We start from the raw sequence: 25810 nt of genomic DNA, 5'->3' as shown, positions 1-25810 counted from the left end.
ATACTGAAAGGAATCGACAAAATAGAGCAGAAAAAATTATTTACATTGTCCAATTTGACACGGACAAGAGGACACGGAATGAAGGTAAGCGGGGACAAGTTCAGGACAAATATCAGGAAGTTCTGCTTCACGCAGAGAGTGTTGGAAACCTGGAATGCTCTTCCAGAGGAGGTTATTGTGGAATCGACTGTCCTAGGATTCAAAAGCAAACTAGATGCACATCTCCTTACGAGAGGCATAGAAGGATATGGGTGACTAAAAATTACGCCAGGTGTACACCTGGCAGGGCCACCGCGTGTGCGGATCGCCGGACTTGATGGATCAAAGGTCTGATCCAGAGATGGCGCTTCTTATGTTCTTATATTTTATGTTCTTAAAGACTGACTGGATGGACCATTCGGGCCTTTATCTGCCGTCATCTACTATGTTACTAAGAAAAAAATAGATGAAATAACACAACATAACTTTATTCTTCTATACCGCCATAGCCAAATGATTTCTAAGCAGTTTAAAAAGAAGAAGACTGGACAATCAGCAAAATACAAATAGTTAAAACTACAACAGTTACTTAGATAAACTCAAAGTAGAGTTTTGCTAACAATAGCACCCATGTTTAAGAAATAAATTTGTCAAACGGCGCTGACTTAATTTCTTTATAAAATGCACCATAAGACAACATAGCTTCACCAATGTATTTAACCAGCCAAAATTGCTGTTTACCTGCTTGGAATGCGAGAGTCTTATCCAAAAAAGTCTTGTATCTGCAACCAGTAATTTTTGGATAAGCAAATAAATGTGAATTCCTGGTTTTCCTTATAGGACTATACAATACAAAATGAGATAAAAGGTAAGTTGGGGCCAATCCCCAAATCAACTTAAAACAGATACAAGAAAATTTGAATAGTATTCGTGCCTCCACCGGCAGCCAATGCAGCAAATGATAGTAAAGACTGATATGGTCGTGTTTCTTCAATCCAAATATTAGTCGAAGAGCCGTATTCTGTACTATTCTCAATTTTTAGATATATTAGTGATAGGAAGTGCAAACATGACATTGTGAGACTTAAAGGTGAAGGGGAGAAATATGTAATTGATAAAGAAAAGGCTGAATTGCCTAACGAATATTTCTGTTCTGTGTTCACGGCTTAAGCGCCGGGAGCAGGGCCACAGAAGACAAAAATGAATAGGGATGGAGGAGTGGTAGACCCCACTGATTTTCAGAGGGTTGTGTTCATGAGGAGCTAGCTAAAATAAAAGTAGACAAAGCGATAGGGCGAAATGGTGTACATCCGAGGGTGCAGATCAATAACAGCAGGTCAGTAATTTCATGTTTGAGTTCTTTTAGTATCCTGGGATGTATTACATCCGGTCTAGGTGATTTATTACTTTTTAACATGTCGAATTGGCTTAGCATATCTTCCAGATTTACCGAGATTTCTTTCAGTTCCTCATCATCATCACTCTTGAAAAACATTTCTGGTTCAGGTAGATCTCATACATCTTCTGTAAAGACTGAAGTAAAGAATTCATTCAGTTTCTCTGCTATGGCCTTATCCTCCCTGAGCGCCCCTTTTGCTCTTTGATCATCCAATGGTCCCATGGATTCCCTCACAGGTTTTCTGCTTCAAATGTACCTAAAAAAATTCTTATGAGTTTTTGCCTCTTTTGCAAGTTTCTCTTCATATTCTTTCTTAGCTATCTTTATCAATGCTTTGCATCTAACTTGCCAGTGCTTGTGTTTCTTCTTATTTTCTTCATTCGGATCCTTTTTCCATTCTTTAAAGGAAGTTTTTTTTTGCTCTAATAGCCTCTTTCACTTCACCTTTTATCAATGCCGGCTCTTGTTTCCTCTTTACTGATACATGAAATACATCTGGTCTGGGCTTCCACAATGGTATTTTTAAATAACATCCACGCCTGGTTTACAGTTCTAATCTTTGCAATTGATTGTTTTAGCTTCTTTTTAACCATTTTCTCTTAGTCGCCCTTTTGAAAATTAAACGCCTCTACAGTAATTTCTTTTGTGACGTCACTCCTGGTATGTTAGGTTGTAGGGGTTATGTTAGGCGCCCTTACAAAGGTTTGTAATCATGATTTAATTAGGGCTATTTGAAACTGTCTTTAGGGCTATATGAAACAGTCTGCCTGGATGCTTACTGTATGTGATCTATCTGCATCAACATCCCAGAGTCAGATTGATATAATTTCCCATAGGCCTTTGCTGACATTAGTTATGCCAACTGAAAATGCTGATTGCTAGCAATAGCTATTCTGACAGTTATGATCATTGTTTCCCAACAGACCTAACATGGTTAACTCCTGTACTATGCCTTGCATTCCACTAAGGACCAAATCTAAAAGAGCTCCCCCTCTTGTTGGTTCTCGGAGCAGTTGCCAGCCAAAGCAGCTATCAAAAAGATTTCAACTGCTTCAACTGATTTCAGCAGTTGAAATCTTTTGGATAGCTGCTTTAGCTGGCTCGGGGACTCTACAGCAGAAGATTCCCGAGGAAGCTGGATTGGTGAAACAGGGATGACCCTGTAGGATCTCTGCAGTTGTCTTCGTGGTTTGTGGAAGAAGATGCCGTTGGAAACAGCTGATGAAGGTCTGAAGGAGCAAGGCTGTGAATTTAAGCAAGCTAAATTGATTTTGATATTTTTCCTTTGCTATGCTATGCTGAATGTTTAGGGACATACTGCCTCCATTTCTTACTGAAGCTACTGAAGAATGTTTGATATAAATTGAAAAATAATTTCTAAAATTATATAACTAAAATTAGCAGAAGTCTGGAAGTTTTTTTGGCCTATGAAGCTCAACTGAGGCCTTTTTTCCCCCAACATAGGGATTGTTACTGATCAGTTATCAGTTTGAGGGTGTTAGGCAGTGAACCCTTATTTTTTGATTTGAGTAAGATACTGGAAGTTATTGGTAATTTGAGAAACTTACTCTTTCTCCAATATATATTGTGGTAATTAAAATCACCCATTATTATACTGTCACCCAATTCTCCAGCTTTCCTAATCTCTGAAAACATTTCTTCATGTCTGCTCATTTTGTCCTAGGGGGACGGTAGTATAACTCTACATTTATATTCCTTCCCTTCACACATGGAATTTCTATCCATAAGGATTCCACACTGCTATGTCTACCACGAACTATCAAAGCTAAAAGTAAACAAAGCTATGGGCCCGGATAATCTACACCCCAGAGTACTTCGGGAATTGAGAGATGTCCTGGCAGAACCATTAGCTGAGCTTTTCAATCTTTCCCTACGCAAAGGAAAAGTCCCCTTGGGCTGGAAAACTGCCAACGTTATTCCGCTCCACAAAAAGGGATGCAGGTCAGAGGATGAAAATTACAGACCGGTGAGCCTCACATCAATAGTATATAAACTCATGGAAACATTGATAAAAAACAGATTGGACGCAATTTGCGAAGGGAAGATCTTGTCAATCCAATCTGATAAGCTTCTTTGACTGGGTAACAAAGAAACTGGATGGGGGGAGAGTCCCTGGACATCGTGTATTTGGACTACAGTAAGGCCTTTGATAGTGTCCCACACCGTAGGTTATTGAATAAGATGAATGCAATGGACCTAGGAGTAACACTGACTACATGGGTAGAAGACTGGCTTAGCGGCAGACTTCAAAGGGTAATGGTAAACGGTATTCCCTCAAAAACATCGGAAGTGACCAGTGGAGTACCACAGGGCTTGGTCTTGGGCCCGATACTATTTAATATCTTTATAAGGGATCTGCCTCAGGGACTTCATGGCAAAACTACATTATTTGCCGATGATGCTAAACTATGTAACGTTGTGGGCAACGCAGCAGAACCAGGCAGCGCAACCATGCTCGACACTATGACGCAGGACCTGCTTTTACTGAAACAATGGTCCAGTACTTGGCAACTGAATTTTAATGCCAAAAAATGTAAGGTGATGCACCTTGGTAGCGGAAATCCATGCAGAACATACACCCTGAATGGTAAAAACCTAACAAAAACTGTAGCAGAACGGGACTTAGGAGTAATCATCCGGGAAGACATGAAAGCTGCCAATCAGGTGGAGAAAGCTTCAGCAAAGGCTAGACAAATGCTGGGTTGCATCAGAAGGAGTTTTATTAGCCGAAAACCTGAAGTTATACTGCCGTTGTACAGATCCATGGTGAGACCTCACCTGGAGTGCTGTGTTCAGTTTTGGAAGCCACATTATCAAAAGGATGTGAAGAGAATGGAGTTGATTCAGCGAATGGCCACCAGGATGGTCTCAGGACTTAAAGATCTCCCATATGAAGAACGTTTGAGCAGACTGCGCTTATATTCTCTCGAAGAGGACAGAAAAAGGGGGGACATGATACAAACATTCAAATACATCATGGGCCGCATTGAGGTAGAGGAAGAAATCTTTTTTCTTACTGGTCCCACGGCAACAAGAGGGCATCCGCTAAAGCTCAGAGGAGGAAGTTTTCATAGGAACACCAGGAAATACTCCTTCACCGAAAGGGTAATTGATCGATAGAATGGTCTTCCACGTCAGGTAGTCGAGGCCAGTAAAACGCTCGACTTCAAGGGACGATGGGACAGACAGGTGGGGTCACTCAAGAAGAAAGCTTAATAGATGGATTCTGGAGGGAGGGAGGGTTCTTGAGTGGGCAGACTTGTTGGTCCGTTGGCCCTTTTCTGCCATCATACTCTGTTTCTCTTTAACATATAGCGCAACCCCCCTCCAATTTGATCTACTCTATCCTTGTGATATAATTTGTACCCAGGTAACACAGTATCCCACTGATTGTCCTCATTCCACCAGGTCTTTGAGATGCCTATTATATGTATCTCATCATTCAGTGTTATATACTCTAACTCTCCTATTTTATTTTTTAGGACTTCTAGCATTTGTATACAGACACTTCAAAATGTGTTTTTTCCTTGCAACTACAGGCTGCTGAGAAAACAGGGAAAATTTGAGTCTTAAACCATCTGGCTTTCTTTCACATTTAATGGAACCTCTACTGGGACACCCTAAATATCCTGCAAATCGAAATGGAATAGGGGGAGAGCTTAATAAAAACTTTCAAGATGTCATACAAGGCCACTCCCGAGATTATAAAATCCAAGTAACGAACCACGAGTGTCAGGATCATGGCATAGCTTGGAATGGCCAATGTCAATGAGGCCAATGCCAATGAACCAAAGATGCTTGAGGACAAAATCCACTCATCGGTTCTGAACATCCTTCAGGACAACACCCTCATTACTAGGGAAAAAAGTGCACTTGGTGACCTGTGTCACAGAGGAATCCACTTTTGGGGAAGCAAAGCACTTGTTAAAGGCATCTGCCATGGGATAAAGCTGCGCCATGGAGCGAGCACAATTCAAGGGACCCTCAGAACATAAAAACAGACTGGGAGAAAGTGACTAGCGGTGTGTCCCAGGGCTCGGTACTTGTGCCCATCTTGTTTAATATTTTCATCAATGACCTAGAAGAAGGAACATCCAGTGAGATCATCAAGTTTGCAGACGACACAAAGCTATGCCGGGCAATCAGATCACAGAAGGATAGCGAGGAACTCATGAGTGACTTGTGTCAGTTAGAGAAATGGCAGATGAAGTTTAATGTGGAAAAGTGCAAAGTAATGCATTTAGGCAGAAAGAACAAGGAACACGAGTACAGAATGTCAGGTGCAACTCTGGGTAAGAGCAAACAAGAAAAGGACCTGGGTGTACTGAAAGATAGGACCCTGAAACCGTTGGCACAATGCGTGGCAGCAGCAAAGAAAGCAAATAGAATATTAGGCATGATAAAGAAAGGAATCACGAGTAGATTGGAGAAAGTTATAATGCCGCTTTATAGAGCAATGGTCAGACCACACTTGGAATACTGTGTCCAACATTGGTCTCCCAACCTAAAGAAGGATATAAAACTGTTGGAGAGGGTGCAGAGACGAGCAACGAAGCTAATAAAAGGTATGGAGAACTTGGAATACAAGGAACGACTTAAGAGACTGGGATTGTTCTTCCTTGAGAAAAGGAGACTGCGAGGGGATATGATCGAGACTTTCAAAATACTGAAAGGAATCGACAAAATAGAGCAGGAAAAAAAATTATTTACAATGTCCAATGTGACATGGACAAGAGAACATGGACTGAAGCTAAGGGGGGACAAGTCCAGGACAAATATCAGGAAGTTCTGCTTCACGCAACGAGTGGTGGACACCTGGAATGCACATCTCCTTATGAGAGGCATAGAGGGATATGGGTGACTAAAATTACATCAGGTGTACACCTGGCTGGGCCTCTGCGTGTGCGGATCGCCGGACTTGATGGACCGAAGGTCTTCTGATCCGGAGATGGCAGTTCTTATGTTCTCAGAAGACTTCCAAATATCTGTAAGAATCCAAACTAGGTCAAGATGATCAGGAAAAGAGGCAGATTGTGGCCTCTGGTCACTCATGAAGGAACTTTTTGCAGTGACAGGCTGCTCAGACTGCAGCTTTAATTCCTGGAGAAATTCAGAGATCAAATCCACAAGAAGCACATGCTTGAAAAATCTGGGTACAGTGGGATCCTCCCCCAAATCAGGGGCTCTACACCTATCTGGATCCTGGAGATCCGCCATATCTGCAGCAGCCGCAGTGCTCCCCTGTGAAAGCAGAGACATGGAAAGGGTATCAGGCACAATGGAAGGCATTACTGGCTTATCTTCCGGTACCCACGAGGAGAGACAGGAGAGAAGACCCTCTTCCACCGGAGCAGGGGTCCTTGTTACTGGCACAGAGTCCGGCGGAAGGGAAACAGGGAGAGACTTTCTAACCAAGTATGCCTGATAAAGCATAATAACAAAATCCAGGGAAAACCCATCCTCCGCGGCGGGAGCCGACCCCTGTGCACTGGGTTTGGACTGTTTGGAGAATTTACAGGGTTTGTCTTCTGCGACGCGTTTATGTTTTGCTGAAATGTTGCCTAAGCACTTTCCAGGGTCCCCCTAATGCTATTTTCATGGGAGTCGGAACAGAAGGCACTAGAAGCCCCTTCTTGGAGGTCGAAGGCACCAAATCTGGGCAAGCCTTGCACCCCTCGTGAGCTGCAGCACATGTGCTACCTTGAATTTAGACAGTTTATCACAGCGGATACGTTTCTGGCAAGCTCCTGGACCATTTTCTTGTGCGATTTTTAACATGGGTGGTGTGGGTAGCATTTTTATCGCCATCTTAGAGTGTTCCACATTGCATTTATCCCACACAGGCCTTGAAGTTTTTATGAGCATAACACTCTATGCACACCTCAAAAATAGTTTTGCCACTGGGTTGAGTTGTGTATTAAAACTGTCACCTGTACCAAAAAGCTCCAGCTCCAACACTAAAGCTATTGGGGTTTTAAAAGATACATGGAGGAGAGCCTCTGCTTACTTCAGTGTCATCACATGATCCCCACTCCCAGTATCAACCCATAAGACTCACATTTTATCAACCATGATTAACAGATTAGCATAAGAAACCATTACATTTATAATTTGATATACCACTTAAATAGCAGATTTTCTAGGCAGTTTGCAATAAATTGAAATAAAAATGATAGAACTTACAGAAATGTACAAATCTGACAGGAAAGAAAACAGTAACAGAATCAGCTTTGACAGCCTCCCATCCTGCTCAGAGATGAACATGGGAGAAAGATGAATCACTAACAGCCTAGTAAGAAAATTTAAATGTCTTCCCTGAAGTAAGCCAGAGGCAAAATATTGTTGGGGCAATGACCCCTAACTTAGCATCAACAATTAGAGAGCTCAGAGTGCAGGGCTATAGATTGGTATATTTGGTACCTCCAGATAAAAAGATGTCCCAAGGGCAATAGAATATTTTTTTATCTGGTTTATTTGGTAACTCCAAACTACAACCCCCCTTACCAAAGTTCTAACTGCAGTGTTAGGCAAAATATTGGTGGGGCCATGACCCTTGTGGCTCCCTTCATGCTGATGCCTATGCATTAAACTAACAGACAGCAAATATTTACTTTTCTCCTCTTTCTACATCAGCAGATCACATATAGCAAGGTTTCCTGAAGTTGCTAAAGAAATGCTTGTTGAAAAAGCCAAGTTTTTATATACTTATGGCAAGACTACAAAGAGTCTGAAATATCAGTTTCACAGAGGCAAGACACAGGAGTATAAACAGTCAGTCTCTTACCTACTGGAATACACAGGATATCTGCTTGCAACTGCATGAGGATTTTGTTGTTGGTCATGCCACCATCTACCTGTAACTGGCTCAATGGAATTCCACAATCTTTGTTCATAGCATCTAAAATCTTAAAAAAATAAAAACACATATTTATAATGCACTGTGAATTATAAGGTCATAAGAATAGCCTTACTGGTCAGACCAATGGTCCATCATATCCAGTAGCCCGTTCTCACGATGGCCAAAACCAGAGTAACATTACATGCTACCGATCTAGAGCAAGCAGAGGCTTCCCCCATGTCTTAATAACAGACTATTGACTTTTCCTCCAGGCATTTGTCCAAACCTTTCTTAAAACTTGCTATGCTATCCCGCTTTTACCACAACCTCTGGCAATGCGTTCCAGAGCCTAACTATTCTCTGAATAAAACCTCCTATTGGTTTTAGAAGTATTTCCCTGCAATCTCATCACGTGTTCCCTAGTCTTTGTAATTTTTGATGTTTTCTAGTTTTAATTACTTCATTTTTTCTTATTTAATTATAGATTTAGGTCACTCTTTTTCAGTAGTAGTTCAAGGTGAGTTACATTCAGTTACAGTAGGCAATTGCCTGTTCTGGAAACAAATGATTTACCCAAGATTATAGGAAGCATCAGCTGGACTTGAATCCTGACTTTCCTGGCTGAGCACCCTGCTCTAGTCATTAGCCTACCTCTTCTAGCCTTCATCTTCTATTTAATGAAGCATGCTACTTATGACATTACCTCTAAGTCATAAAAAAACAAAGATTTGGGCATTTTATAAGTGTACTAGTCATTAAGCCCGTTACATTAACGGGTGCTAGAATATGTGTCTGTCTGTCTTTCTGTCTCTCTCTCTCCCTGGCCCCCTTTCTCTGTCTGTCTTTCTGTCCCTCTCCCTGCCCTTGTGTCTTTCTTCCTTTCTTTCTGTCTCCCTCCCTCCCGCTGTCTGTCATTCTTTCCTTGCTTTTCCCTGTGCAGCAGCATTTCCACCCCACTTTCCTGTGCAGCAGCAACAGCATTTTCCTCCTTCCCCCCCTCCACTTTCCTGTGCTGAAGCAGCAGCGGTATTTCCCTTCCCCTACAGGTCCCTGTGCAGCAGCAGCAGCATTTTCCCCCATCCTCCCTTCCCTTCTCTTACCACGATCTGACCTGCTCCGTTCGGCCCCTCCCCCTTCTTTTACTGCGTTCTGTCGTGCTTCGATCTGGCCTGCTCCGTTAGGCCCCTCCCCCTTCCCCGTGGTCTAGCCTGCTCCATGCCCCTCCCTTCCCTTATTGCCTGTGGCTGGAATCCTCTTCTTTGTCGGCCCCCCCTTCCCTTCCCATGGGCTGGCCTGCTGCGGCCGAAGGTATTTTTTAAAGTTTAAAAGTGCCACGGCAGTTCCTCTTATGATGCCCGCCAGCGTCGGAAGCCTTCTCCAACGCTGCTACGGCTCGTGAGAGGAGCCAACACCGCAGCTTTTAATTTTTGCTTGAGGAGATGGAGAGCAGGGAGTCCAGCGCTGCAGGCCAGTCCTGGCGACCACGGAGAGAGAGAGCGATATATGCACGCATGCGCACTCCTGCCGCCACAGACCTACTGATCACAGATCACGGAACACGCAGGTAAGAGTGCGCATGCGCGGCTAAGGTTTTATTATATAGGATAAGTTATTCACAGGTGTTGAATAAAGTGTTCCATAACTGGAATTAGTTTCACTGATATTATTCAGAGCTTCTCTTGCAATGAAGACACAGATGGATTGCAAAGACCTACAACAAAGAGACATAAATACACTTGAGGAATGGGCTGCGAAATGGCAAATGAGATTCAACATGGATAAGTGCAAGGTGATGCATGTTGGTAACAAAAATTGTAAGCACGAATACAGGATGTCCAAAACTATACTTAGAAAGGACCCCCAGGAAAGAGACATGGGAGTACTTGTAGATAAGTCAATGAAACCGTCCGTACAATTTGAGGCGGCGGTGAAAAGGGCGAACAGAATGCTGGGAATGATTAAGAAGGGGGATTACAAACAGATCTGCAAAGGTTATCATATTTTTATACCAGGCCATGATACGCCCCCCACCTGGAATATTGCGTCCAACACTGGTCGCTGTACATGAAAAAGGACATAGTACTATTGGAAAGGGTCCAGAGAAGAGCGACAAAAATGGTTAAGGGACTGGGGGAGTTGCTGTACAACAAGAGGCTAGAGAAACTGGGCCTCTTCTCCCTTGAGAGGAGAAGACTGAGACGGGACATGATTGAAACATTCAAGATATTGAAGGGAATTGACTTAGTAGAGAAAGAGAGATTGTTCACCCTCTCCAAGTTGAAGAGAACGAGAGGGCACTCTCTGAAGTTAGAGGGGAAAAGATTCTGTACAAACGTAAGGAAGTTTTTCTTCACCCAGAGAATGGTAGAAACCTGGAATGCTCTTCCAGAGGGAAAACACCCTTCAGGGATTCAAGACAAGGTTGGATAAGTTCCTACTGGAACAGAATATACACAAGTAAGGCTAGACTCTAATAGGGCATTGGTCTTTAACCTAAGGGCCATCATGTGGGCAGACTGCTGGGCACGATGGACCACTGGTCTGACCCAGCAACGGCAATTCTTATGTTCCTCATCTTTAAAGAAAAATTATCATAAAAACAGCCATACTGGGACAGACCAAAGATCCATCAAGCTCAACAGTGGCCAACCCAGGTCACAAGTACCTGGCAAGATCCTAAAGAGAAAACCAGATTTTATGCTGCTTATTCTAGGAATAAGCAGTGTATTTTCCCAAGCTATCTCAATGGCTTAAGGTCTTTTCTTATAGGAAATTGTTCAAACCTATTTTAAACCCTGCTAAGCTAACTGCTTTCACCACATTTTCTGGCAACGAATTCCAGTTTAATTACTGTATTTTTCATACTATAAGACACATCTGACCAAAAGACGCACCTAGGTTTAGAGGAGGAAAAGAAGAAAAAAAACCCCATTCTGATCATTTAACATCAGATCTTAATGCTTTTTTGGAATATATTTTATTTTTATTTCTCTCTATACTTATTTTATCTCTATTTTTATTTACTTTAATTATTATTTTTAATTCTATCTTTAACTTATTTATTCATTACTTGTTAGAATATTCATTTCTATCTCTTTCTCTGTCTTTATATTTTTATTTTTACTTTTCATAAATTGTTTCTTCAGGTACTTTAGTTAGATTGTGAGCCTTTGGGACAGTTAGGGAATTTCCAAGTACCTATCTTTATTTTTATTTATTGTATCTTTTAATGCATCATTTTTGTAAACCGCTTAGAAACCTCACGGTTATTAGCGGTATATAAGAATTAAATTAAATTTCTATTCCGCCTCAACCTTGCAGTTCTGGGCGGATTACAAAAGACAACTGGACATATGTTTCCATCGGTTAAAGTATGTTGTTATAAGAGATTCTTAGGAAAAACTTTTGCATTTCAGGCTAGTGCAATGAATTCATGTTGGAATAGGCTTTTTCCCTAAGCTCAGTCATTATTTATTTAGAAACATAAGAAGTGCCTCTGCTGGATCAGACCAGAGGTCCATCATGCCCAGCAGTTCGCTCACACGGGGGCCCACCAGGTCCAGGACCTGTATAGTAACCTTCTATCTATACCCTTCTATCCCCCTTTTCCTTCAGAAAATTGTCCAAACCCTTCTTGAACTCCAATACCGTACCTTGTCCTATCACACCCTCTGGAAGCGCATTCCAGGTGTCCACCACCCGTTGGGTGAAGAAGAACTTCCTAGCATTGGTTCTGAATCTGTCCCCTCTTAATTTTTCCGAATGGCCTCTCATTCTTGTAGTTTTCGAAGTTTGAGGAATCTGTCCCTCTCCACTTTCTCTATGCCCTTCAAGATCTTGTAAGTCTCTATCATGTTCCCTCTAAGTCTCCACTTCTCCAGGGAAAAGAGCCCCAGTTTCTCCAATTCTTAAAATTTATCTGTTTGATAAATATGTGACTTAATTGCCATTTTGTATTTTCTGAGAAATTTTGATATGCTTATGTAAGTAATTCACTGTTTGTGCAGTTCTTTCTTGCTGTAAACTGTCTTGAACTAATGGTTTGGCGGTATATAAAAATAAATAAATTATTATTAAGTCTGTCCCCATACTCCTTATCACGAAGACCACACACCATTTTAGTAGCCTTGCTCTGGACCAACTCCATCCTTTTTATATATTTTTGAAGGTGCGACCTCCAGAATTGTACACAATATTCTAAATGAGGTCACACCAGAGTCTTATACAGAGGTATCAATACCTCCTTTTTCCTACTGGCCATACCTCTCTCCTTTGAATTGAATCAACAACATATTTGAGACACAGTTGTGGGAGAAGAGCTTTCACCGCGATTTCTTCCAAAAGAGTATAAAAAAGAATCATAAAAGAGAGATATAAATAGTGGGGTTCCCCAGGGGTCTGTGCTGGGACCACTGCTTTTTATCCTATTTATCAATGATCTAGAGCGGTGTGCAATATACCAACAGGATCAAAGGAAAAAAAAACAATTACAACGCATCCATAAAAGATATCAAAGGGCCCCAGATTAACTTAAATCTCTTTGTATGACCCATTATATCTGCATTCATTTTTTCAAATCTATAAATTAAGCGTAAACTTGCCCAACCAAGTTTAAAGTTAAGGCGATCCCAGTTCTTCCAGTTGTGCGTAATCATTTTTATGGCTACCCCGGTCATGATAAGGAAAAGCTGTCCTTCATATATGTCCAATAAGGGCTTCAGATGCAACATCGTCCCACATATGACTGCTTTATATGTCAAAGGAATCGCTGCCCTCCCCCAAAGACCCTTGAAAATCACAGCAACCTACCTTAAAACAAATGGCAGGAGGGGTGCCCACTCCCCCCTCCTCCCATGAAAAAAAGACATGAGGGATGCCCATTCCCTCGTGGCACGACGGTGCCCGCCCCTCCCCCCCCACAAAAAAAATAATAGCAGAAAGGATGCCCACTTCTTCCTGCCTGAAAAGACCTCCTCCCTCCTCACAAAGAAAAAGGCATGAGGGATGACCAATCAGGGACTTCCTTAGGCTCCTTCTTAAGGAAGTCTCTGATTGGCTCAAATGCCTCAGGCCCCTCCCAAGGGAGGAGCCCGAGGCATCTAAGCCAATCAATGGCTTAGGCCCCTCACCATGTATCACATGATGCACTGTGGAGGGGCCTAAGGCCCAGTGTCGTCGTGAAGAGAGGAGGAGCAGGAGGTGTTTTCAGTACCTCCTGCTCCCAACTTTAAGGTACAGAGCCCGGGGGCCCGGAAGGGGATGGGGGCCTCCGGTGGCAGGAGGGAGTGGGCATCCCTCCTGCCTTTTTCTTCAGGGAGGGGAGGGGGAAAGGTCTTTTCTGGCAGGAGGGAGTGGGCCTCACTCCTGCCATCTTTTTGGGGTTCCGGGGGGGGGGGGGGCAGTGGTTCTGGGGTGCTAGAGCGGAGGGGGGGGGCTTTTATTGGGACAGATGGTGCATGTTTAAGTCACGTAGAACATCTGTTCCATTTAAAAAAAAGCAGAAGCCCTGACAGCAGTGACAGGAGGCTGCTTCCCATCACTACTGTTAGGGCTCTGCACATATGTCAATCACTCACTGAGTGAATGAGTCGGTGGGTTTGCATGCAAACTTGATAGCGATTCAATCGCTGTTAGAAAATCGGCCAACAGCGACTGAGTAGCTATCTTTAGTGAATCTAGCCCTTAGTGCTAAAAATGCTAAGAAACTATAGGAAAGGAAAGGTAGGAAGAAGGGGAAAGGGATTGGGACTTGTATACTGCCTTTTTGTAGGTTTACCATAACACTCAAAGCAGTTTACATACAGGTACTTCAAGCATTTTTCCTTTCTCTCCCAATGGGCTCACAAATTATCTAATGTACCTGGGGCAGTGGAGAATTAAGTGACTTGCCTAGGGTCACAAGGAGCAGAGCAGGGTATGAACTTACAACATCAGGGTGCTAAGGTTGTAGCTCTAATCACTATGCTATAGCAATTAGAAGAGAAAATAAGTCTGCAAAAGCCCAAATTGAGGTGCAAACTACAAGGAGAACAGCATAGAACAGCAAAGCATGTCTTCATTGCTTCACGGATGGAGAGAGACTGTCTTGTATCATACAGTGGTAGTGAGTGTGTATATATAAATGATGTTTTGCAAGTTACAGGGGAGTTTTCTACCCTAGCTCCATTGGATGAAGTCACCCATATGTATTGTACAATGCAAAGGAAAAAACCACAGCCCCACGGGCAAACTATGAGAACAAAGGAAGACGTGAGGAAGGGACACTGATCAGACCATTGCGTGGACAAATATGTTTATTTAAAATATTAAATTTCAGTTAAAACAAAAATACACATGAATAAAACAAAACGTGGCAGGCATGTAAAATCCTTTGTAATGAAACATATACTGGGGTCCACATTTTGTTTTATTCATGTGTATATTTGTTTTAACTGAAATTTAATATTTTAAATAAACGTATCTGTCCACACAATGGTCTGACAAGTGTCCCTTCTCTATGTCACCCATATGTAGAAATACAGTGTCCTACTTGTTCTCGGGGAGGGGGTGGAGGTGGGGAAGCAGTGCCAGATAAATTAGATAGCTTGGAATGAAAACAACCTCACCTCTCGTGTTTGGAAGCAAACAGCTTCCAATGCTGCAAAGGCAATGTGATTTCTATTGGTGAACTGAGTAAGGCCACAGATAATACTGCAAAAAAGAAAAAAGAAAATTTGTACAAATCATATCTGCTTTAGTAAATGTATGAGCTGTACCTAGCAAGCAGAATCATGTGCATATTTATTTTTGTTTAATGGAAAATTGCAAGCTGGTCAGTATAGAAATCTCAACTGCATGTCATAGCTTATATGCTGACTTTTCAGCTACAGTTTAAGATTCTGCTCGTCATTCATCATGTTCTTCATACTGGATTGTCCTTGCAAGTGTCTAGGCTGCTGATTCCCTCTATAGTCCCTATAAAGTCATCTTCTTGCCATCCCCTTTCCTTACTGTTATATGATTGTAAAGGACTTGAATATCCTGCCCCTTCTACCTGGAGGAGATTTCAGAGCAGCTTAAGCTTTAGACCTTCTGCTTGAAGTGTAAGACTGAGTTAATTACTAGTAGGTGGAGATGCAAAGTTATTTGAACAGCCAGGAAAGCTTCTGCCGGTTTAAATTGCACGTCTGGGGAAAAAGGTTAGTGCTGCTAAGTATCTCTGCTAACTGGCCAGCATAGGGGCAACTGGGACCAGAGCATCTATTCAGCCATTTACCAGAATGAACATGGCTGCTCACTGACTAAGTGTAAACAAACATAAAATAGTTGTCCTAACTTTATGTGACAAATTAACCAATAGGAGAAAATATTTTTTCACTCAGAGAATAGTTAAGCTCTGGAATGCATTGCCAGAGATTGTGGTAAAAACGGATAGCGTAGCTGGTTTTAAGAAAGGTTTGGACAAATTCCTAGAGGAAAAGCCCATACTCTGTTATTAAGATATGTGGGAAGCCTCTGTTTGCCCTGGATCGGTAGCATGGAATATTGCTACCCTTTGGGTTTTGGCCAGGTACAAGTGACCTGGATTGGCCACCGTGAGAACAGGCTACTGGGATTATGGACAATTGGTCTGACCGAGTAAGGCTATTCTTATGAGCTCTGTCCTGAACATTAGCCAGTGCACAGTTAACTTTTGGGTCAACAGCCATACCTGGAACACCATGAGCTGTGCATGTATTGGTATTGAATATCCAGGGGAGATTCAGGAAATTACAGACTGGTAAACGTGACTTCAGTGCTGGGCAAAATGGTAGAAACAATTGTAAAAAATAAAATTGTGGAACATGTAGACAAACATGATTTAATGAGATGGAGTCAGCATAGGTTCAGCCGAGGAAGATCTTGCCTCACCAATTTGCTTGACTTCTTTGAAGGTGTTAATAAACATGTGGATAGATATGAGCCAGTTGATGTAGTGTATACAGATTTTCAGGAAGCTTTTGATAAAGTTCCTCATGAGAGGCTCCTGGGAAAATTAAAGAGTCATAGGATAGGTGGCAAACTTCAGTTGTGGATTAGGAATTAGTTATTGGATAGAAAACAGAGGGAAGGGTTAAATGGTCATTTTTTTCAATGGAGAAGAGTAAATAGTGGAGTGCCGCAGGGGTCTGTACTGGAACTGGTGCTATTTAACTTATTTATAAATGATCTAGAAATTGGAACAACAAGTGTATGGACCTTGTTTTGATTGTATAATTGCCCAGCTCTTACAGCCTTCTTAGTATTTCTCTCCAAGTTTCTTGATTGTATTTCTCAGGGTTGTGATTGCATTTACATGTTTCTGTTACCTTTCCAAATATGTTTGTTTTCTTATTGCTGTGTATGTGTTGATTACCTCCTCTGAAGTTCTTTTCTTATGTTCTTTCTCTTGTAAAAATTTCCAATAAAATTTTATGAACTCATTTTTCTCAATGGAGGAGAGTAAATAGTGGAGTGCCGCAGGGGTCTGTACTGGCACCAGTGCTATTTAACTTATTTATAAATGACTAGTCTTATAGCCCGTTACATTAACAGGTGCTAGAATAAATGTGTGTGTCTGTGTTTATTTCTCTCTCTCTGTCCTTAGCCGCTTTCTGTATTTCTGTCTTTCTTTTATCTCGGCTGTCCACCCATTCTCCCTTCCTTTTACCTTCTCTGTGTCCACCACCACCCCTTCACTGCTCCCCTTATCCAGCAGCAGCCCTTCTCCCCTTTTTTTTTTTATCTCCCCCCTGTCCCCCTGTCCAGCAGTAGGCCTCCCTTCCTTTTTCTTCCTCCCCGTCTCTTCCCCTGTCCATCAGCACCTCTTTCCTGTCCCCCTGTCCAGCAGTAGGCCTCCCTTCCTTTTTCTTCCCCCCCGTCTCTTCCCCTGTCCCCCTGTGTTACTGTTCTGAGAATCGGTCAAATATAAAAGAAGCATTAACCATTCATATACAATGAAAACTTATAACCAAGTACAGCAGTTTCTCTCTGCTTTTAGTCTGTCCTTGGTCACTGACAATTACAACGATGTGCCCAGTGCAGGTATGGTGCTAAAATATGGCTATTTTGGGTTAATTGCAATGCTATTGTAAGAAAATGGTCTTTGTCTGATGATGTTTAACAGATGAGTCAATTTATTTAGTAATTTGGATTTCTCTCTTACCTTTTGGCCTCCGGACAGCCGCTGTGGCCTGCAGCCACCGCCAGCCACCACGGCCTGCAGCCACCAAGAGCCGCGGCGGCCAACAGTCTCCACCTGCATTGCCCCCGCCGCGCCACTCACCGGCCCGTCGCTCTCCACCAGCGATCCAGGCGGTGACGGAGGCGACTGTGGATTAGCCGCTGGAGGAGGAGACTGGCGGGGAAAGGAGAACAGGTTCAGGGCTGCCAGGGGGGAGGGAAGAGGGGAGGAGTGAGCCCGGCTGAGACTGGCAGGAAGAGGAAGGTGGGGCAGATGAGCCGCCACCACGAAAAACTTTAGGGAGCCAGCCAGACCGTGAGTGCGGGCCGTTGTAAGCTTGCATGTGCACTCTTGCCGGCCACGGACCTATGGATCATGGAACACGCTGGCAAGAGCGCGCATGCGCGGCTAGCGTTTTATTATATAGGATTTGGAAATTAGAATGATGAGTGAGGTGATTAAATTTGCCGATAACACTAAACTGTTCAAAAGCTGTTAAAACGCATGTGGATTGTGAAAAATTGCAGGCAGACCTTAGGAAATTGGAAGACTGGGCGTCCAAATGGCAGATGAAATTTAATGTGGACAAGTGCAAAGTGATGCACATTGGGAAGAATAACCCGAATCACAGTTAGCAGATGTTAGGATCCATCTTTGGGATTAGTGCCCAAGAAAAGGATCTGGGTATCATCACAGACAATACGATGAAATCTTCCGCCCAATATGCCAGGATGCTAGGAATTATTAAAAAAGGGATGGTTAAAAGACTAAGAATTAGAGCATGACATGGGGACCAATTTTTCCCCGTCCTGTCCCCATGAGTTTTGTCGCTGTCCCTGCCCCACTCCTGTAAGCTCTGCCTTAACTGCCCAAGCCTCGAACACTTATGATTTTAAAGAGTTTGAGGCTTGTGCAGATGAGGATGGAGCTTGCAGGAAGGGGGCGGGGGCAGGGACAGGAAAATAACTTGTGGGTACTGGACGGGAAAATGTGTCCCTGTGTCATTCTCTACTAAGAATGTGTCTTTTTTTAAATTTAATTATTTATTTATTTATTGAAATTTTACATAATTCACAAGAATATTCCTCTTGTACAAGTAAAACAGAAAAGAAACAAATTAAACAAACTCGCATTTACTGCTGTCAGGAAAAATTCATTCTTTCTTAGACCACAAACTCAGGGGAGGGAGGAGATGAATATATTGAAGTAATAACTATAATCTTGAAAGACTTAACAGTCTTTAACCCCCTCTTTTCTTCCTACTCTTAAACATTCCGGGTAGCAAGATTCTTTAAATCTAAAAAGGTGGGTAGCTGTTCTGGTGCATAGTAGACATATTTAACACCTTGATGTTTAATCAAACATTTGCATGGATATGCTAATAAGAATGTCGCTCCAAGTATCAAAGTCTCTACTCTCATTGCTAAGAATAATTTTCTTCGCTCCTGCGTTGTTCTCGTGACGTCAGGAAAAATCCATACTTTCTTTCCCAGAAACATTTGTTGAGGATTTCGGAAATATAAACGCATAATTGCATTCATAAATTCTTCGAATACAGGATGTCCAGGGCGGTACTTGGAGAGACTTCCCAGGAAAGGGACTTGGGAGCTCTGATCGACAAATCGATGAAACCGTCCATGCAATGTACGGCAGCGGTGAAAAGGGTGAACAGAATGCAAGGAATGATAAAGAAAGATCGGAGAAGGTTATCATGCCGCAGTACCTGGCCATGGTGCGCCCTCACCTGGAGTACTGCATCCAGCACGGGTCACCGTACATGAAAAAGAAACTCAATTTCCCCGTCCTGTCCCCGTGAGTTTTGTCGCTGTCCCTGCCCCAATCCTGTAAGCTCTGCCTTAACTGCTCGAAATGGTCCAGAGTAGAGCGACTAGGTTGGTTAAGGGGTTGGAGGAAATGCCATACAGTGAAAGATTAGAGAAACTGGGCCTCTTCTCCCTCGAACAGAGGAGATTGAAAGGGCACATGATCGAAACATTCAAGGTACTGAAGGGAATAGACTTGGTAGATAAGGACAGGTTGTTCACCCTCTCCAAGAAGACACTCTCTAAAGTTGAAAGGGGATAGATTCTGTACAAACATAAGGAAGTTCTTCTTCACCCAGAGAGTGGTAGAAAACTGGAACAATCTTCCGGAGTCTGTCATAGGGGAAAACACCCTCCAGGGTTCAAGACAAAGTTAGACAAGTTCCTGCTGAACAAAACATACGCTGATAAGGCTAGTCTCGGTTATGGTGCTGGTCTTAGACCAGAGGGCTGCCGCGTGAGTGGACTGCTGGGCATGATGGACCACCGGTCTGACCAAGAAGGCAATTCTTATGTTCTTATCTCAATCTGTGTGCTTTGGAGGAAAGGCGGGAGATGAGAGATGAGATAGGGAAGTTTAAATACCTACCTGATATAAATGCGCATGAGTTGAGTCTCTCATTTGAAAGGAAGCTTTGGCATGAGAGGGCAGAGGATGAAGTTAAGAGGTGATAGGCTCAGGAGTAATCTAAGGAAATACTTTTTTACAAAAAGGGTGGTAGATGCGTGGCACAGTCTTTTGGTAGAGGTGGTGGAGACAGAGACTGTGTCTGATTTCAAGAAAGCCTGTGATAGGCACGTGGGATCTCTTAGAGAGAGGAAGAGATAATGGTTACTGTGGATGGGCAGACTGGATGGGTCATTTGGCCTTTATCTACCATCATGTTTCTATGATATCCATAGAGACTTGCATTTCTTCAAACTCATCACAGTTTATGCTCTCTGAGCCAATATTCAATCAGAGCTAGTTTATGATAGATTAGTCTGAAACAGAGATCCAGGCATCACTAGCTACCTCCATCTGGATATCAGCAATATAAAAATGAACATACAAATTCAAATTCTTAATCTGTAACACTAATGGGGATAAGAAAACATTAAATAAAAGAGGGGCCAACACAGTTCCTTGTGGGACACCAGAGACAAATGGAAGGTCCATCAAGGTCTGATCGTTTGTTATCCTAAAAATTCAACTTGAAAAACCAGTCCTGATAGGCCTATCTCCTCTAGCCTACACAAAAGAAGCGTATGGTCTATCATATCAAAAGCTGCTGAAAGATCCAATTGAATAATCACATCTCTGTAATTTTCTGTGTCAAAACTTCCAAAGAGACTGGACTTCTTGTGCAATTGTCTTCTCAAGAATTTCTGAGATATATAGTAAATTGCAACAGGTCTAAAATTTAGAGTCTGAGCTATTTAAATATGATGTTTTTAAAAAAAAATCTATCAGTCTAATAACAGAGCATTTCCAGATATCTGGGAAAACACCCTCAGACAGACTCAGATTTAAAAAGTTAAAAAAAAAAATCAGTTGGGGAGAAATCAGCTCCACCAATTAAGCAGATGATTTGAGAAACGTAATCCGTTTCTTTCAAGAAAACTAAGTGTTGTGAAAGCTGAGAAAGAACTCTTTCTGAGAAGAGAGAAGAGGACATTTTTCTGGGTAAGTGAACATTATTTTGCTCTGTGTTTTGATAATTTTGGAATAAAAAATAAATTGTAGATGTCTTTATAAAGACAGTTTAAATCTTAAAAGAGCAAACTTTACTTATTCGCCCGTTTCCACAGTATAAGCACCTTTCCCCCTAATTTTTAGACTTGAGCTTTTTGCTACAAATGTAAACTTAACTGTCACAGCTTAAAGGATTATATTGTACACTTTATGTACGGTTTGATTCTTGACAAATAATGAAATAAGATGCAAAGAGCTCCTGGTGCTCAGAGAACAAGTCTGTTCTCTTGAGGCTAAAGTAGCAGACTTGGAGGAGCTGATTGAGACAGACAGGTACATACAGAGATGATGTAGAAAAATCCCACCTCCAGTTTAGCAGTCCCTGTGCTGCCTTGGAGGAGGGAGGTCCCCTAAAAGGAGAGCATCACCCTGGTGAGGTAAGAAATAATCCTATAGCCAGATCTGGCCCCCAGGGGATGCAAATATCCTCTAGCACCAAGGATGGGTCTCCAGGGTCTTCTGGCCAACTACTATTACTACTGCTTATTTCTATAGTGCTGTCAGACATTAACACAGCTGTTGAATTTGGTGATTCGATCATTATGCATGTAGAAAGCTGGTTGTTGGCCATGAGGACTGCCTGGTCACTTGCAACATAAAAAAAAAATCCTGGTGTCTAGTTGCACCCTCTCCCATTCCTTGGCATAAGTCCCTCAAACTACTTAAGAAAACTTCTGCCCCATACCACCCCCCATTCTCTAGGCATACCTGGGAAAAGACGGAAGCAATGCCCTTTTGTTTCTGCCTCTGAAGCTGCCATCTTGGAAAATGGTTTGCCTAATCCTACCCGATGTATCCTGGGATGCACCAAGAGGGTGGATGTGCCAAATAAGGTGGAGACCACACAGAGCAGGGTCAGGCACCATCACTTTACAAAATGGTGTCACCGGAGGAAGTCGTGAATGGGAAGTTCCTGGAGGAAGAGTCCACAGTCTGCTATTGAGAGACATGGGGGAAGCCACTGCTTTCCCAGGCACCAGTAGCATGGGATGTTGCTACTCTTTGGGTTTCTGCCAGGTACTTGTGACCTGGAAACAGGATGCTGGGCTGGATAGATCATTGGTCTGACCTAGTATGACTTACACCTTTCCCTTCCTGTGATGAGTGATCTTCCAGTGCACTGTCCCCACCACCCTGCCATTGGTTGATCCTTCCCCCAAGTCTCTGTTGCTAGTGATATTGGAAACAAGATTACTTACACAGGGATGAAGATAGAAGGCATGCAGATAGAGAATGGGTGGACAAGAGGTAGGAATAATTGTGGGGGTAGTAACCAGGTGAAGAGAGTATGGGAGACAACACATAAGCTAATTATTGAGTACGTCTTGGATAAAGTTGTATATAACATGAATAATGTTAATTTTTTGAATACCTATCAGTATCATAGGGTAGTGAATATTCAGAGAAACATCCTTACCCTCTTGCACTAGGCTCCCAATATGGTGCATATAATCCTGAGAACGCTGGGACAAAATAGCAGCCATAAGATGTTCCAACCGCTGCAGCAAGTTTTTCTAGAATGAACATTAAAAAATAGCTTAAAGCAAACAAATTTAGCTCATAGGTTCATCATCATTCACTATTAACTTGGCACTCACCTAGAATGTTATGAGAAGCAGGTTATAAATGATTTTAAATCAAAGTGTTGTCAGTAGGGCATGGGGGGGAGTGACAGACAGAAACAAAAACCTCCTTACCTGGCTGATAGATGTTGTGGGCTGAGGACATCAACTGGCCAGTATCCAACACTATTTAACTGTCTAGAAACAGTGTAGACCAGTAAAATAGCATTTAACCACTTAAATGAATATTCACAGAGAGCAGCTAAAAGATATCTGGCGATATTGTGGGATAACCATCAATCTTTAGCCCTGAGCAGCTAAGTTTAGAAGCCAAATCGGGCCACATAAATAGCAGACCTATCTTTGGCTGCTGTTAACTGTTCAGCAATGAATATCAACTTAGCTGGTTAACTTCTTAGCAGCCAAAAAAGTGGCCTGGCACCAAGTATCTGCAGTCAGTGCTGACCACAGTCTGAATATTGGCCCCTAATCTATTTATTGGGATTTAACTACTGCCTTTATGAAGAGTGGTGATTACATAATGCCCACTTTCAAAGGTACCATCATTACTAGAAAAATACCAAGTGTTCTGAGTGAATGCATATTGGGAAAATAAATCAAAATTATAGTTACCAGATGCTAGAGTCCACTTTGAGGATCAGCGCCCAAAACAAAGACCTGGGTGTCATCGTAGACAATATGCTGAAGCCTTTCACCCAATGTGTGGTGGTGCCCAAAAAAGCAAAGAAGATACTAGGAATTATTTTAAAAGGGATGGTAAATAAGACTAGGAATGTTATAATGCCTCTGTTATCTTTCAATGGTATGACCTCATCTTGAGTATTGCATTCAGTTCTGGTCTCTATATCTTAAAAAAGATGTAGCGGTACTAGAAAAGGTTCACAAAAGAGCGACCAACATGATAAATGGGATGGAACTCCTGGGCAAATCGAAGCAAATGATGCATAAATGAAAGCCGAGATGAAGCAAGAATGCAAAAGCGGTAACACGATTGTTATGGGAGACTTCAACTATCCCGGGATAGACTGGAGTCTTGGAAACTCAAAATGCACTACGGAGACCAGATTCCTGGAGGCTATACAGGACTGCTTCATGGAGCAGCTTGTCAGAGAACTGACAAGAGAGAATGCCACTTTGGATCTAATCCTCAATGGGCTACGAGGATCTGCAAAAGAAGTGGAAGTAGTGGGGCTGTTGGGAAACAGCGATCACAATATGATCAAGTTCTAAGTTGAAGTAGGAATATCGAAGGGAAAGAGAACCACAGCGACAACCACAACGACAACTTTTAACTTCAAGAAAGGAAACTACAAAGCGATGAGAGTAATGGTAAGGAAGAAACTTAGGAACAGCACAAAGAAATCGCAGACTGTAGAGCAAGCCTGGTCTTTATTCAAGGATACGGTGAGCGAGGCGCAAAATCTGTATATCTCCAGATTTAGAAAAGAATGCAAAAAGAGCCGAACAAAAGACCCAGAGTGGATAACTAAAGAAGTAAAGAAAGCGATAGGAGATAAGAAGAATTCATTCCGGAAATGGAAAAAGGACAAAACCGAGGAAAACTGGAAAGAGCACAGAAAGCATCAAAAAGAATGTCACCTAGTGGTTAGAAGAGCAAAAAGAGAATATGAAGAGAGGTTAGTCAGGGAAGCACGAAATTTCAAACCATTCTTCAGGTATGTTAAAGGGAAGCAGCCGGCTAGGGAGGAGGTCGGACCGCTGGATGACGGAGATAGGAAAGGAGTGGTGAAGGAGGAAAAAGAAGTGGAGGATAGACTAAACAAGTTCTTTTCATCAGTATTTACAAAAGAGGACACATCCAACGTGCCGGAACCTGAAAAAATCTTCAAAGGAGATCAAGCAGAAAAATTAACATCCATGGAGTTAAGCCTTGAAGGCGTACACAAGCAGATAGATAGATTAAAAACTGACAAATCTCCGGGCCCGGACGGAATCCACCCTAGGGTATTGAAAGAACTAAAGGAGGAAATAGCAGAACTACTACAGCAGGTTTGTAATCTATCCCTGAAAACAAGCATGATCCCGGAGGATCGGAAGACAGCTAATGTTACACCCATCTTTAAAAAAGGATCGAGAGGTGACTCGGGGAACTACAGACCGGTAAGTTTGACTTTGGTTCCGGGGACGATGGCGGAAGTGCTGATAAAATACAGCATTGATGAGCATCTAGAAAGGAATAAACTGATGAAATCAAGCCAACACGGCTTCTGCAAGGGAAGATCATGCCTAACGAACTTATTGCACTTCTTCGAAGGAATTAACAAACGGATGGACAAAGGGGACCCCATAGACATTGTATACTTAGATTTCCATAAAGCCTTTGACAAGGTACCCCATGAATGCCTACTATGGAAACTGAAGAACCAGGGGGAGGAAGGAGACGTACATAGATGGATCAAAAATTGGTTGGCGGGTAGAAAGCAAAGGGTAGGAGTGCAGGACCACTACTCGGACAGGAGGAGGGTCATGACTGGTGTTCTGCAGGGGTCGGTACTCGGACCGCTGCTGTTCAATGTATTTATAAATGATCTAGAAACAGGGACAAAGTGCAAAATAATAAAATTCACAGACGACAACCAAACTACTTAGTGGAGTTGGGACTAAAGAGGACTGTGAAGATTTACAAAGGACCTGAACAAACTAGAAGAGTGGGCAACGAGATGGCAGAGGAAGTTTAATGTAGACATATGTAAAGTCTTGCATGTAGGAAACAGAAACCCGAAGTACAGCTATACGATGGGAGGGCTGGTAATGGGTGAAACTAGCCTAGAAAAGGAATTGGGGGTAATAGTGGACAACACAATGAAGCTGTCGGCACAGTGCGCAGCGGCCTCTAAGAAGGCGAATAGAATGCTGGGTACTATCAAGAAAGGTATTACAACCAGAATGAAGGAAGTTATCCTGCCGTTGTATCGGAGGATGGTGAGCCCGCATCTGGAGTACTGCGTCCAATATTGGTCACTGTACCTTAAGAAGGATATGGCGAGAGGGTTCAGAAAAGAGCGACATGATTGATAAAAGGTATGGAAAACCTTTCATATGCTGAAAGATTAGAGAAACTGTGGCTATTTTCCCCGGAGAAGCGGAGACTTAGAGGGGACATGATAGAGACTTACAAGATCATGAAGGGCATAGAGAAAATGGAGAGGGACAGATTCTTCAAACTTTCGAAAATTACAAGAATGAGAGGGCATTCAGAAAAATTAAGAGGGGACAGATTCAGAACCAAT

The 25810-nt window shown here is 42.5% G+C and overlaps 1 protein-coding gene across 6 annotated transcripts in view; it reads right to left on the bottom strand.

The window, feature by feature from the left end:
• The window catches only part of GK (glycerol kinase), a 445878-nt gene that overhangs the window by 95613 nt on the left and 324455 nt on the right, over nucleotides 1-25810 (bottom strand). For all 6 annotated transcript variants that reach the window (XM_033948781.1, XM_033948778.1, XM_033948783.1 and 3 more), the window contains 3 exons: nucleotides 22394-22490; nucleotides 14843-14927; nucleotides 8184-8304 (listed from right to left, as the gene is read on the bottom strand). In XM_033948781.1, the coding sequence (XP_033804672.1) occupies nucleotides 8184-8304; nucleotides 14843-14927; nucleotides 22394-22490 (303 nt within the window). The remainder of the gene's footprint in view (nucleotides 1-8183; nucleotides 8305-14842; nucleotides 14928-22393; nucleotides 22491-25810) is intronic.

The sequence above is a fragment of the Geotrypetes seraphini genome, chromosome 6, assembly GCF_902459505.1.
Source record: "Geotrypetes seraphini chromosome 6, aGeoSer1.1, whole genome shotgun sequence".
NCBI lineage: Eukaryota > Metazoa > Chordata > Amphibia > Gymnophiona > Dermophiidae > Geotrypetes > Geotrypetes seraphini.
Note: the sequence above shows the minus strand (reverse complement) of the source record. Positions and strands in the feature narration are given on the sequence as shown.